The sequence below is a fragment of the Abramis brama genome (genome assembly GCF_963993115.1).
Source record: "Abramis brama genome assembly, chromosome: 13".
NCBI lineage: Eukaryota > Metazoa > Chordata > Actinopteri > Cypriniformes > Leuciscidae > Abramis > Abramis brama.
The window spans coordinates 26,011,701-26,026,122 of NC_139975.1; the positions used below are offsets into that span (position 1 = coordinate 26,011,701).

Consider the following 14,422-nt stretch of genomic DNA (forward strand, 5'->3'; position numbering starts at 1 on the left):
GGCTCAGTCCGAAGATCATTTGAGCACATGTTTGGACAAAATTGGACAAAATTTGAAGGAGGATTAGCGAAAAAACGGAATACTGTACTTTTCAAAATGGCTACTACTGTAATGAGCGGAGTCTTAATGTAATATATTGGTTGTGATCAGCATGATGAGAGGAATCAGGTGTACTAAGTTTCATTTCTGTGGATCAAAGGGTTCAAAAGTTATAACCATTTCAATGTTGAATTTTTGAACTGGTGGTGGCGCTATAGAGTTGATCCTAGAGGCTCAAAAATTGGTCCAATTACTATTCATTACCATCACTAGAAGTGTACCAAATTTCATCATTTTCCTATGTTCCGTTGATAGGGCTGCCATTGACTCCCATTCGGGAAAGATAAAAATAAGAAAACTAACAGATACAAGTCATCTTCGATGGGCTTGGCCCCTAATAATAATAATAATAAGAAAACTAACGGATACAATAGGTGCCACAGCCCCTTCGGGGCTTGGCCCCTAATTAGTTAACATGAACTAATAATGTACAATACTTCTACGGCATTTATTAATCTTAGCTAATATTATTTTCAACATTTTCTTAAAATTACAATTAGTTAATGCACTCTGAACTAACATTTTATTAAATAAATATTAACAAAGGTTAATAAATGCTGTAAAAATATATTGATCATTGTTAGTTGATGCATTAACTGTTAACAACTGGACTTTATTGTAGTGTTCCCATTTTCCTTAAAAAGAAAATAGATATTGAGTTTGCTAACAAGATAAAAATGAGTAATATAGAGAGGCAATAAGGGTCTCCAAATATATACAGTATCTACTGCACCTTCTCTGTTTTTTTGAGTTTTATCATTGTGAGTATTCTAATACTGATATATAATTTATCCAATAGATGGCGCCACTCACATTCAAAGGGCAGCTACTTGATTTATTTAGACTGTTCTGATGTTTGTAATACATTTATGATAAATAATTAGACAGACAGACAGATGTAGAGTCATGTATGTCGAGACATATATAGACAGATAGAGACAGACAGATAGATATATAGACAATAGATGGATAGAGACAGATAGATGATGGATACAGATAGAGACATAGACTGATGATAGTCATAGACAGATATATAGATATAGACATGTAATTAGATAGACAGACAGACAGATAGATAGATAGATAGATAGACAGATAGATCAAAAACGACAGAAAAAAAGTACTGCTGAGAGAAAGGCAATCTGTTATCTGTATCTTTGGACGGATCAAATAAACATGACTCCATTTTATTATTTTTCTGGAATTTTTTTGTAGTTCACATTTTATGTACAAGTCACAAAACTGTGCACGTAAATACAAAAATACATAAAACATACAAGAGTGAGATAAATAAATACAAAGACACCTTCAGCTCCATTCATGATAACTGTGTTACTAACGTTAAAGGCTACAGCATGACATAGCAGAGTTGCTTAGTAAAGAGCGGTGAAGGTGTTCATTCACACGGTCCCAAATAAAAACACAGCTTTTTCAAACGGGCAAAACTCATTCCTCAGTTTGAAGCACTCCATCTGAACGACCAACTCAGTCCTGTGACTAAACTGTCCGTTTAAAAAAATCACTGTTTTGTTGCAAACCAAATCATAATACAAATACAATGTATTACCCATAAGCCCCAGTCTACAGTGCATCTATATTCTTTATGACGTCAAAAAATAAATGACACCGGGCTGATTAAGCAAAATGAGGCTGTATATGTCTCCTATTTCTGCTCACGTGTGTGTGTGTGCACATATAGATGAGAAAGTCAGTGAAGTGTCATCCTGTGAATGCTTCTGAAGTCCGTACGCCAGCTGAGCTTTCACTGGACAATCTGTGGCATTTCACTCCAGGCTTTGGCCTTCTTCTTGGCGAGAGCCAGCCAGGGGGGCTCGTCCTGGGCCAGAGGCGCAGCGGACGGGTCAGCGCTTCTCTTGCTTTCCTTCTCTAGCATGGACGTGTTGGAGAGCTCCAGGGAGCAGCACACTGTAAAACAGCTCATATTAGTCATCTTCCTTTATACAGCATGTATTACATTTCTCCAGAGCTGCTTTATAGATGAACTGAACTCATTTCACAATTGACGAACTTTACACATTTATAGAACTGAAGTGAATCATTCAACACTGAACTGATTTCAATGACTTTTTACTATCATCTTTACAGCAGAATTGAACTCTGTTTGAATCTTCGATTGTTATTTTTCTGTTACATTACGTTAAATGCTTTGCCTCCCAGAATTAAAACTACAGATCATTAAACTAAGCATTTAAATATTACTAAGACATATTATTGAGAGATATAGAGTGAGAAATTATATTTATATGCATTTTATGTAAGTGGTCTGCTATATAAAACTATTGTAAAACTAATTAAAATATAAACTAATGTTTTAAAAATGTGTTATTTGGCAAGTGACCATGGTATAAGCGGGTGAATGCCCGACGAGGTGTCCATTGACGACGGTTGCCTCCGCCGAAGTCCATACCTGACAATGGACACCTCGTCGGGCATTAACCCGCTTATACCATGGTCACTTGCCAAATAACACATTTTTAAAACATTAGTTTATATTTTAATTAGTTTTACAATCGAAATCTAAAGTTGGTTTCCCTGGTTACGCCTGACGGTTTATTTAGCAACCGGAGATATTTATAGTCCGCTCGATTTACAGTCCGTATAGAAGATACTTTGACTGCCTGTTGCTATGGTTACTCACAGTTGATGTAGCCAGCGCATTTATTTATTCATTTCGAACGGTAAACAGTCAGTTTCACCAGAACTCCTTCTTTTTAATGGACACTCTGCAGCCAATCAGAATCGAGTATTCACCCAGACCATGGTATAAATAGTTATAAAGATCTCATTGAGTTACATTACAAGCTATCAGAATTGCATCATACTTTTCAGTTAACTAAATAATATCTGAAACAAATTCCGGCTCAGTTTGGGCCTATGAATCAAACTGAGGTGTTTTTCCTCCTCAAATATGAGGTCCATATTCTCATTATATCAAACTGTATAGGTAATAAAAGCCTGATGTATCAAATGTGATACTCAACAAGAAAAAACCCATACAAACTTTTTTCTTTAGTTTATATATCATAAATATATAGCTGTTTTTATAAGAAATATTTTGTCTAAGGGTTCAATAATTTTTTTTCCGGACTTGTTATTTTTGTCAGACTTAATTTAAGTTAATTTAGATGCAGTTACAATAAACATCCACGAGGGGGCAGACATGTAGCGATATAATTTCCCTTTTCACCCGAAGCTTACGACACAACCTCATGCTATTAAGAAATTAAAACCATATTCTGTAACTTTTGCAGGTCGCTGCACATTTCAGACCCAACAGAACAAACCTAAATCCAGAAAAGCTTTGCTGATACTAATGGACAGATTATTACCTTGTAAAGGTGAACATGGCTGTGCTAGTTGCTCTTTGGTGACTGGATTTGATAAACTGGTCGGTGAATCCGGTCTCTTGTCATCCCCCTGAAAACAAGTGGATGCATATTAAATATAAGTGAAAATAAACAGTATCTCAGAGATGAAAAAAAGAGCCATGAAGGAAAAATGTACATGAAACTTTGAAAGGGATGTTCAATACAAACCCTATAGATTACATTTGTATCTAAAAATATCAGATATCAGGAACAGAGCTTGATTCACTTCATTAAAACGTCACAGGACACTGTATTTTCCCAAGCTGCAACATGCAAAGATGACTAAGTGTGTATGTGTGTGTGTGAATCCGATTGTCCTGTTGTTTTGTAACGCTAAGACAGTTTCAAGCACTTCCTTGAGAACCGGGAAAGACTGTCCATGACACATTTCTGTTGATTCTGTGAGACACACCTGTGAGGGAAGTTTCTCAGCTGAGATCTCCATGAAGTTCTTCTGCTTCTGTCTGGCCACAGAGATCCAGCTCGGAGACTCACAGCCACCGGCAGACGTTCTGCCCACCGCATCTGAACAGGACCAAAGAAAATATCAACCACCATATTATTTTATGACGTAAAATGGAAGAGAAAAAAAATGCCTAACAATAATATAATAACCAATTTTTCAAGATCGAGTCAAATCCTGCCCAAAAGTCACCCCCAATATTCTTTATAATCTTATTTATTTATGTCAAGTTATGCAAGTTAAATGAATTGCAAATGTTATGTTGTTGTTGATTATTGAAATGTGTGCCAGCAAATAAATACCAAAGAAAAACATTTCCAAAACTGAATTAACTATAAAGCAGCATTACAGATTTTTCAATCATATTTATTATTTAATAATGATGTATATTGCAATGTAAAATATATATATATAAATAATTATTAAATAATAAATATTAATTAAATGTAATAATCATTATAATAAGTCATGTTTTCCAATAAAAATATCTATATCTAAATGATAAATTTACTTTAGTTGTAAAATTAAATAAAAATAAATGTATTTTTAAAATAATTTAATTTACAGAAAAGTAACAATAAGATTTTAATTAATTGTTTAATGACTGGATTTAACAAAATGTAAAATCGCTTATAAATTATGAGAAAAAAGTATTTTATTTAATTTTGCAACTAAAGTAAATTTATGTTTTTTTGAAGATTTACATTTTTTTTGTGTGTGTGTGTGTGTGTGTGTGTGTGTGTGTGTGTGTGTTTTGTTTTGCACACAATCAGTTTTTTAAGAATGGAGGTACCTGGGATTTTCCTGGCCGACATCACAGCGTCAGCGATCGGATCAGGCTTCTTTGGCAAGACGGGCTTCCTGGCGTTCTGGTCCTGATCAGGCGTCTCCTGCGCCCCTGAAGATGATTCTCCATCTAAACCGTAACGGTGCAGGACGGGAGTCTTCCTCAAGCGCACGCCAAATGGGTTCTCCGGGCTCGTCTCTCTCTGCATGGGAAGCGATGGGGAACTTTGACCTCCATCTGCCACGGGTCGTTCCTCTTTTACGGGAGTGCAGAGTTCATATGTCTGAGGAGATGAAGTATTAGACTCTAGAGTCTGCTCTTGGGTTCCTCCAGAAAACAGTGACCTTTTCCAGGCAGGGGTGATGGTGAAGCGAGGTCGACCCTCAGCGCTGCTCCATGGTTCTCCTGCGGGCGACTCAAGAACTGGCTGATCCTGATGCTCTGAAACAACCTCGCGTTTTTCTGAAGACTCTTCCTGAGGCTCTGTAGACACATCCGGCTCACTGGACTCAGCTTCCTCCTCCTGCTCTAGAGGAGACACTGAAGCATTGGAGAATTGAGAGTGGAGAGTCGGACTCTCTAGCGCAGGAGACGCCGTGGAAAGCAGGACCTCAGAGGCTTCTGCGGTCTCTGTTGAGCTCCAGATTTCATCTCTGACTGTCTGATCAGATTCAGAAACGCTCTCAACGTTGACTTCCACTGATTCTCCGTCGTCAACTGAAGTCTCATCTTGCCTCTGACCTCCAGCTTCTTGAGGCTCATCATTCGTAGAGCTCTCGGTTTTCTCAGGTTCTGCCTCATCATCTTTCTCGACATCATCTCCTCCGTCTTTGGTTTCTATCTCCAATTCAGCTTCTTCTTCAACAACTTCATCTTCACGTCCCTCTTCTTCGTCTCTTTCTTTCACATTTACTGTGAAAGCTTTTGGCGACTCAGAGAACTCATGGTCCTCTTTGGCTGTGTCCACTTGTTTGTCAGCATCAGCTTCAGGCACTTGGTGGCTTTCATCAGCAGACTCCTCTTCTAGCAGCTCCTCTTCTTCTGTGGTCTCCTCTGAGACGTCTTCTGAATCCACAGGTGATTCTGGGAGCGAGTCAGGCAGAGGAGCCGGTTCCTCTGTGGTCACTATGGGGTTTGAGGGATCGAGAAGATCATTGCTGTCTTCTTCTTCAAGCTGAGCAACCACACTCCCACTGTTTATGTTTTTCACCTGCAAAAAACAAGCACAAGAGTTACAATTCACGAGTTAAAATTAATATGTGGGTCAATGACGTAACACATCAAAAATACATAAACATTTTATTCATACATAACTGACTTGACCATACAATTTTCATATTTTTGGGGGAATAAAGTAAAAAAAAATATGTCAGGATGAAACAACTGCCCAGTGCTTAGTTGTTTAGTTAATATTTTTATCAATATTTTGAATTAGCTTTTATTTTTTATATTTTTCATGTTGATTGTAGTTTAATTTTTTTGTAATTTCATTATGTGCTTTTGTCATTTTTTTCGTTTTTTTTGTAATATTGCTAATTAAGGTGAAAAATATTTTAATTTTAATTTATTTCCAGTTAATAATTTTAGTGCTTGAACTTAAACTTCTTTTCGTTTAGTTTTTCAACTAAAAATAATATTTTATTTATAAGCACTGCCCAGTGCTTAGTTGTTTAGTTAATATTTTTATCAATATTTTGAATTAGCTTTTATTTTTTATATTTTTCATGTTGATTGTAGTTTAATTTTTTTGTAATTTCATTATGTGCTTTTGTCATTTTATTCGTTTTTTTTGTAATATTGCTAATTAAGGTGAAAAATATTTTAATTTTAATTTATTTCCAGTTAATAATTTTAGTGCTTGAACTTAAACTTCTTTTCGTTTAGTTTTTCAACTAAAAATAATATTTTATTTTATTTCAGATTGATTTCAATTAACAGAAATGTTTCGAATTTTAGTTTATGATAATAACACTGCAACTGCCTAAATAAAAATGTGAATTTCTTATTGAGTAGTTTGGCATAATATTGTATTATTACTATATTAAAATACTATATTATTTTGTACAATGTATTATGCTATATTATTAATAATATTGAATTCAAATGTATAACATTTATATTTGTAAAAAAAACTATTTTCCTTAGTTTATTTTGAAAATGATGATTAAAATATGTACACTCATGTATTTAAGATGTTAGGATTTAATTTTATTACAATTTTACAGTGATGCATTTAAACATTAAACAAGTTTTTTTCAAAACCATATAAATCCAACATGAATACAAATGCAATCTTCTTGAAAATGTGACTGAATGTGTTGTACCTCACTCTGAAGAACCACGTTCTCATGCTCCAGTGCTAGTCCTGACACAAGAGGACTCTTTAGGGAGCTCAACACTTCCTCCAGCAATGACCCCTGCTCCTCAGGAACGACCTCACATCCTGTGTCCAACAGGAAGTCATCAGCCTGCAGCTCAAGTGTTACTGGACTCTCCCAAGAGGACTCTGGGAGCTCAGACTTGGGGACGTGATCCTCGGCAGGGACATGTTCCTCTCCTTCAGAGACGCTCTCTGCTGAGATGGAGGATGTTGGAGAGGTTTTGTGACTCTGGCTGGAGTCAGTCACTTCCTCTTCCTCATCCTCATCCTCATCCTCGAGTCCGGAAGCACAGGACTCGTGGTCTGAATCATTCACCAAATCTAGACCAATTTGAACAACAGAGTAACAATTACTGAACTACTAACAACAATTACTGAATTACTATTCACTACTGTTCTAAAGTTTGGGGTCAGTAAGATTTTTAAATGTTTTTAAAGAACTTTTGAATGGTAGTGAATCACAGTTTCCACATAAATATTAAGCAGTACTTGTTTTCAACATTGATAATAATAATAAATGTGGTTTTTTTTTAGTATCAAATATCATATGAGAATGATTTCTGAAGGATCATGTGACACTGAAGACTGGAGTAATGATGCTTAAAAATGCAGCTTTGATCACAGGAATAAATACATTTTAAAATATATTAAAATTTAAAAAAGTTATTTTAAATTGTAATAATATCTCACAATATTACTGTTTTTACTGTATTTTTGATGTAATAAATACAGCCTTGATGAGACTTCATTGAGAAAAATCTTAATTTGACCGACATACCTTCACGTTCTTCCTTTCCCAAACTCGTAACCATCCGTAGTTTGTCCTCCGTGTCTCTGAGCAGCACTCTTTCTCTCAGGTCTCTTCTCTTGTCCAGCATCTCCCTCTAAACATAAAGAAGCGCACACAGTTCAACCACTAACACAAACTGATGACAGAATTAAGCATTTTGGATGAACTATTCTTTTAATGTTAAAAAAGACATCTTATACCAGAATAAAACATCACTAACAGCTCGTTGGCCTGACATGATGGGCCACCGTAAATAATGGAAGAGCATGAATGTTTAATGTGAAGAATCTTACGCTGGCAGGTTTTCTCTTGGCACGAGCGTTGGCTTTGACGGCGATGCGGTGACGGGCAGCTGAGCTGTCTAAGCAGGACACGGAGCTGGCGGGAAGACTGAAGTCCACGGGGACGGACCCCTGAGGGGTGGCGGGTCTCGAAGAAGCTTCATAAGACATCTTTATACGACAGACAAAGAAGACAGACATTAAGAAATCTAAATCACGGTTACATTCCACAACTGATTTGTTTACAACTACAAGTTTCTTTCAAACCACTTCCCACCAAAACCTCCATATGTGGCCTGCGATTTTAAATAGATGGTCGTATTCAAAGTATTTCCTTCCTACTCTTAACCGCCAGCGAACCAGAGTGGCATCATGATAGCAGAGGCACCTCTTGAGCAAGGTCACCCACGCATACAGCATGAACCGTAATAAAAACAGATACCACCGCCACCTCACCACAACCGACTCATCGTGACCAATTATGATGATTGTCCTCAGCTATTTCCTCTCTGAATGAAACGCAAACAAAAGCTTCTCCAGCAGAAACAACTGTAGGTTACGTTGGCACTGTTGCGATTCCTTACCGTTGAAGACCAGTGTTATTTAAGTATCATTAGATATGTTTCAAACCACCTATACAACAGCGTTTTGGGGGCCTAAAATGCAAACTTTTGGAAAAAAGTGCAAGTTTTTAAATACTCGTTTAGATTTACGATACGTTATCGTCTTACATCATGTGTATGCGTATTACGTGGTCTTTACAAAGTGGCAACTACTGGCCTGGCAGCATAACACAGCGTTTTTAATCATTTTCAAGGATCTTTTTGACAATGTTGTCATCTGTGCACGAAAAAAAACAAAGGGAAAACCTTTTCCGTTTTTAGCACATCGTTGTCCTGCAAACGTCCCCTGAATGAAAAGAGGAAATGTTTCCGTGGGAACTAGCTGATATTTTTATTTCAAGTAACAACATTTTAGCTTTAGTTAACTATAATAACTATAAATATCCTATTGAAGGAAGGTTTCATGCATATATTTTCATACTGATGTTCAAAGCAACTCTGTGGCAACATAAAACCATTAGTGCCTGCTACAGTAAAATATAACATCAATATTCTTTTCAAAATAAGAGCATCAACATTTGTGAACACTATTGCAGGTGGAAAAACATGCATTAATGTGGTTTTTACAGCGCACTGTGTTAGGGATTGGTGTGAATGTGAGACAGCAGTGTGTTTGTGCAGTGCTCAGGTCCAGCTTGGCAGCCGTTTTGACCCAGATTGCTGGAATATCCCATTTCCAGCAGACAGCCAGGCTGCGAGGGTGAACCGCTGGAATGCCTTTCAGACCACACGCCGCCTTCACTCGTGACCCCGAAATGGACAGGCAGGACTCAGTAATGCCAATGCTGTGAACTTTTAGTAGAGATCGACTAATTAGGGTGTTTAATGGCCAATGCTCATATAATATCTAGAGAGCTGGGTGACAATAAACGCAAAACGTTTAATATAGAAAATCAGAAAAATTGCTGTAATGTAAGGAACACTTTTTTCATCAATTTTATTTTACTAGACAATTTGAAAATGGAAACAGTTTATTATCCTGAACAGAGAAAAGCACTATCGTTTTTCATAGTGACATCTCAGGCGTCCCATCCTGCATTGCTCCTAAGCTATTCATTCAATAGTATTTGTTCGCCGCACTTTTTAAAACAAGAAAATATTGCTTTTATTCAGCAACAATGCATTAAATTGATTCAAAGCGAGAGCTATAACGTTATAAAACATCTCTATTTTAAATAAATGATGTACTTTTGAACTTTCAATTAATAAAAGATTGTTATCCACAAAAATATTAAGCAGCACAACTGTTTTCAACATTGATAACAGCAAATCATCATATTAGAATGATTTCTGAAGGATCATGTGACACTGAAGACTGGAGTAATGCTTATCGACCCCAAACTTCTGAACTGTATATATACAGTATACTGTATAATATATACACATATATACTGCATATATACAGTAACATGCATCAGCAGATCTTACAGCTGGCAAAAATGAATTCCCATTTAGAAAGAATATCCAACAAGAATTACATTTCCCAAAACCCAATTTCTCAAAACAGCCTCTGGTCCAGCTCAAAGCATTGCATGACAAAAACACATGACAGCTATTTTAAGCCCTGGCAACAAGACAAATCCAAAAGTGCATGTTTTTCAGTGGTTTGAGATTGTTTTGGATCAGTCTTGGATAGTTGCTGGTGAGATGCGTGTCTATTTATTTGAAATTCAAATGTAACTTACTACTAGATACAACAAGCCGCGCCCTGTCAACTACCTTTGACTGTGAAAGTACTTGTTCTGAATACATATCAGTATCTGTAAATACCACTGATAACACAACACTTAGTTAAGCAAGTTCTACACTATCCTAACTAGTCAAAACAACAGCAGATAAGCACATTCTCAGGGTAAGTACGGCTCTCTCCAGTGCTGGACTTTATGGGTACATTCCAAACATGTCAAGCGTCTGAATCCCAGTGATTCAAAACATTACTTGGAAAACTAAGTCCCATTTAAATGCACGAATATTAAATGACACCCGCAAACAAATAATTCGTAACCATTTCTCAGAAAATTCAGCAACAGGCTATTCTCGAGTTCACAGATAGAGTAAAACAGTATGCGTATTTGGCGGGCTGTCCGTGGAGAGGGCTCAGAGCTCGGTATTTTGGCAAGAACCCAGAGTACTCCCCCACCCCGTATCCCTAGCTGGGTTAAGATTCAGCCAAGAGTGAGGATTCGGGGTGGCGGTGGGATGCTGAAAACTGTCGAGGATCATAGGTGAGTCGGCTGCGTATATATAGGCCTCCTCTCATGCTGATTGGATAGATCATTTGAACGTGTTCCTCCCAAACTTTGTTAATAAAACACAGTCAAGCTACTGATTTGAAAAAGTACTACTAACAAAAGCTGGATGTCTCTCTTATCTGACCCATCCATTTCTGGTCTTGAGACTTGATCTGACTTTCAATCCAATTCCGATTTTTGTGCAAATCCGATTCATATGTGGTTTGAAATCCTATTCAAATTGCATTTCTGGAAATCCGTTTCAGTCTGATTGCTCTAAACTGATTTTGTGTGGTTTATGTCACTGTCTCATGCTCTCATAACTGATGAGCACACATACATAGAGCACATCAAATATGGAAATCGGTTGCTCAAACGTGCTTGTTTGACACGCGAGAGCCAATGAGGATAGTGAGGTTGAATTTCCGTTTACCATATTTGGGAGAGAAATATCTCATTTGTGTTGCGAAGATGAATGAATGTCATGCAGGTTTGGATGAGTAAATGACAGAATTTAAATTTTTGGGTGAACTATCCCTTTAATACAAGCTAAAAGTCATTCACAGACCATCCAGGCATTTCCTATATTTGGTATATGAAGGGTTAAGTGATCCATGTGTGCTGCATGTGTCACCTGATCATCGTCACTGTCTGATGCCTCCATGCTCAAGGAACTCTGGGTCAAATCCACCGACTGCAATGATATAGAGACATATTACAATCATTTTTGACATAAACCATGTTTTCCTTAATAAAATGACTTTGATATTTAATCAGTATCACAGCAATATGCTTGCCTGATATACAGTTTTACTGGTCTGATAGGTCTAAAATATTTAGGTTGCAGCTGATCAAACATTCCCCCCAACCAAACTAGATTTTCTAAATTAAAGAGCAGCTTTGGTCTCTGTTGGGCTGAGGTTCGGGGAAGGTGAGGACAGGGACTGTGTACATCTCTGAAGAGATTTCAGGAACATAGAGGGGAACGGCACGGCACCTAATCCTGTTACAGAACGCAGCAGGGAGCTTCATGTCTTTTCAATCATGCCTAGTGATGTCTGAGGCTCTTACACGCTTTTCATAGAGCCAAAAATACCCACGCTTGCAGAACACGTTCATCACAGTGCGTCTCATTACTTGACTTTCTATATGGTTTGATTCGGTGATGAAAGTAAACCCTGGTTATGAGAAAACAGCTTCAAAATCTGTGTGAAAAAACCTCTGGATGTTATAAATAACCAGTACTGGCAGCAAATAAATTGCTTAAAGTCCCCATAACATGCTCATTTACAAGTTCATAATTAGATTTGTGGGTTCTGATAGAATATATTCACATGATTTGAAGTTTATAACCAAATTTTTCTCATAATGTACTTTTGCTGCAGCACCTCTTTTCACCCTCTGCCTGAAACACTCCTGTTTCTTTAAAGCCCATTTGTCCAAAAAAGCCCAGTCTGCTCTGATTGGTCAGCTGGCCCAGTGTGTTGTGACTGGTCAACTGCTTAAAGCGTGTGTTGGAAATGTAATGTCCATAATCACGTTTCAGCTCGCGAGGCTTCATAAGCAGCTGTAAAAAGTATTATACAATGTTAACTAAGGCATCGCAATTGGACATCCATGCAATGTTTTGTCCTTGCAGTGAAAAAATAGCATCTCCTCCTCAACATCAATCACTCGTCCAACTGTTCTTTGAAGGCGGCTAAAGCAGCCAGTAGCGATATTATGCAAATGTCACAGAAATAATGGCAGGGCTACAAACGAGGCGTTTCAGGCGAGTGTTTTCTATTGGAGAGATTCACTCTCTTTGGCGTGGACTTTGTGTTTTGTAACTTTGTAGATTTTTTTACATCTAAAAATGTAAAATAAGAAAGTAGGATAGATATTTTTATTTAAACGCCCACTGAAGTGCCTTGGAACGCGCAGCTTTGTATGATGCTTTGACAAGGCGGGGCATATTGAATGGCCCCTCCCCCTTTTCAAATAGCCAATAGCGTTTAGTTTAAATCACAGACTGCAAGTCGTACTTGACAACACCATGGAAGCGAACCCGAGGGCTGATGATATGTTGGATTCAATAGTAGAGGTGTGCATAAATTCTAGCCATATCATTCTTAACCAACGTACAGTTGGAAAAAGGAATAAAACTCGAGCGTTTGAAACACACATCTCCAACCCATATTGCTCTGTGACGGGTCAACGGTCACTTTGGCCAGGTGGTATTTATAGCATAGGGGGTGGAGCTTTAGATTCTAGAGAGCATTTGATTGGACAGAAGATGTGATGAGAAGCTGACAAAAATCTGGCATCCATTTAGTGAGAGAATAAGTTTTGAATGCTTATATCTCCTAAATGCGAATTTTGTCATTGTTTTGGAACACACCAGCTTATTCATAACCTTAAGGTTAACATATACATACTAAAAGCTAAAAAACTTTGAATTCAGGGGGCCTTTAAAAACACCAGTACAACTAATGATACAAGTAAAACGTGTCAAAGGCTGTCAAACCTGTATTGCTGTTCTCTGCAGATCCTTCTGAAGGATCTCGACATTAGAAAAGAGTGACTGAAGTTTATTTTTAACAAGGTTTCTGATCATTTGTTTGTGTGACACATTTCGGCATTTTGGGCATTTCACATATCGGTGCTACAGGAATGCATGAGTGTCAAACTGTGCAGAGAGGAGTACCGTGTGAAGAGGTGTGGTCAGCACAGTGTGGAGGCTGGAATAGTCCTGTGGGCTGCAGGGAAGACCATCATCAGAAGAAAAAGCCCCCACGTCCTCTCCTTTCCTCCCGCAGAGGAGTGATGGTGGCGAGCCCAGACAAATCGCATGCTTCAGCTGCAGCTACAGACGGGACAGGACGTCAAGCATCAATAACTCTTCAAACAGATTAATCAAATTATACTACTACTACTACGCAGTAGAATACTGTAAATGAATGTGTTGACATGGGAATGAGTATACACTAATGTTCAAAAACTTGTGATAGTGATTGTTTTTATATGAATTAATTCTATTATTCAGCAAAGGATGCATTAAATTGATCAAAAGAGACGGTAAATACATGTATAATGTTCTTTGGAACTTTCTATTCATCAAATTATCCTGAAAAAAATAAAATGTATCAGTTTCCACAAAAAAATTAAGCAGCACAACTGTTGTCAACATCGATAATAATAAGAAATGTTTTTTTTTTTGATCATCAAATCATCATATGAGAATGATTTCTGAAGGATCATGTGACGCTGAAGACTGGAGTAATGATGCTGAAAATTCAGCTTTGCATCACAGGAATAGTTGTTTTAAATTGTAATAATATTTCACATTATTACTGTTTTTACTGTGTTTTTGATCAAATAAATGCAGTGCTGGTGAACA

The 14,422-nt window shown here is 37.3% G+C and overlaps 1 protein-coding gene across 7 annotated transcripts in view; it reads right to left on the reverse strand.

Moving 5' to 3' along the window:
- Positions 1-1,223: 1,223 nt before the first annotated feature.
- LOC311094387 (uncharacterized protein) overlaps positions 1,224-14,422 on the reverse strand; it is a 46,618-nt gene continuing 33,419 nt past the window's right edge. For all 7 annotated transcript variants that reach the window (XM_084132337.1, XM_084132340.1, XM_084132342.1 and 4 more), the window contains 9 exons: positions 13,730-13,888; positions 11,678-11,737; positions 8,202-8,360; positions 7,897-8,002; positions 7,063-7,439; positions 4,745-5,948; positions 3,901-4,013; positions 3,450-3,537; positions 1,224-2,025 (listed from right to left, as the gene is read on the reverse strand). In XM_084132337.1, coding sequence (XP_083988463.1) covers positions 1,862-2,025; positions 3,450-3,537; positions 3,901-4,013; positions 4,745-5,948; positions 7,063-7,439; positions 7,897-8,002; positions 8,202-8,360; positions 11,678-11,737; positions 13,730-13,888 — 2,430 coding nt within the window. In that variant the 3' untranslated portion in view covers positions 1,224-1,861. The remainder of the gene's footprint in view (positions 2,026-3,449; positions 3,538-3,900; positions 4,014-4,744; positions 5,949-7,062; positions 7,440-7,896; positions 8,003-8,201; positions 8,361-11,677; positions 11,738-13,729; positions 13,889-14,422) is intronic.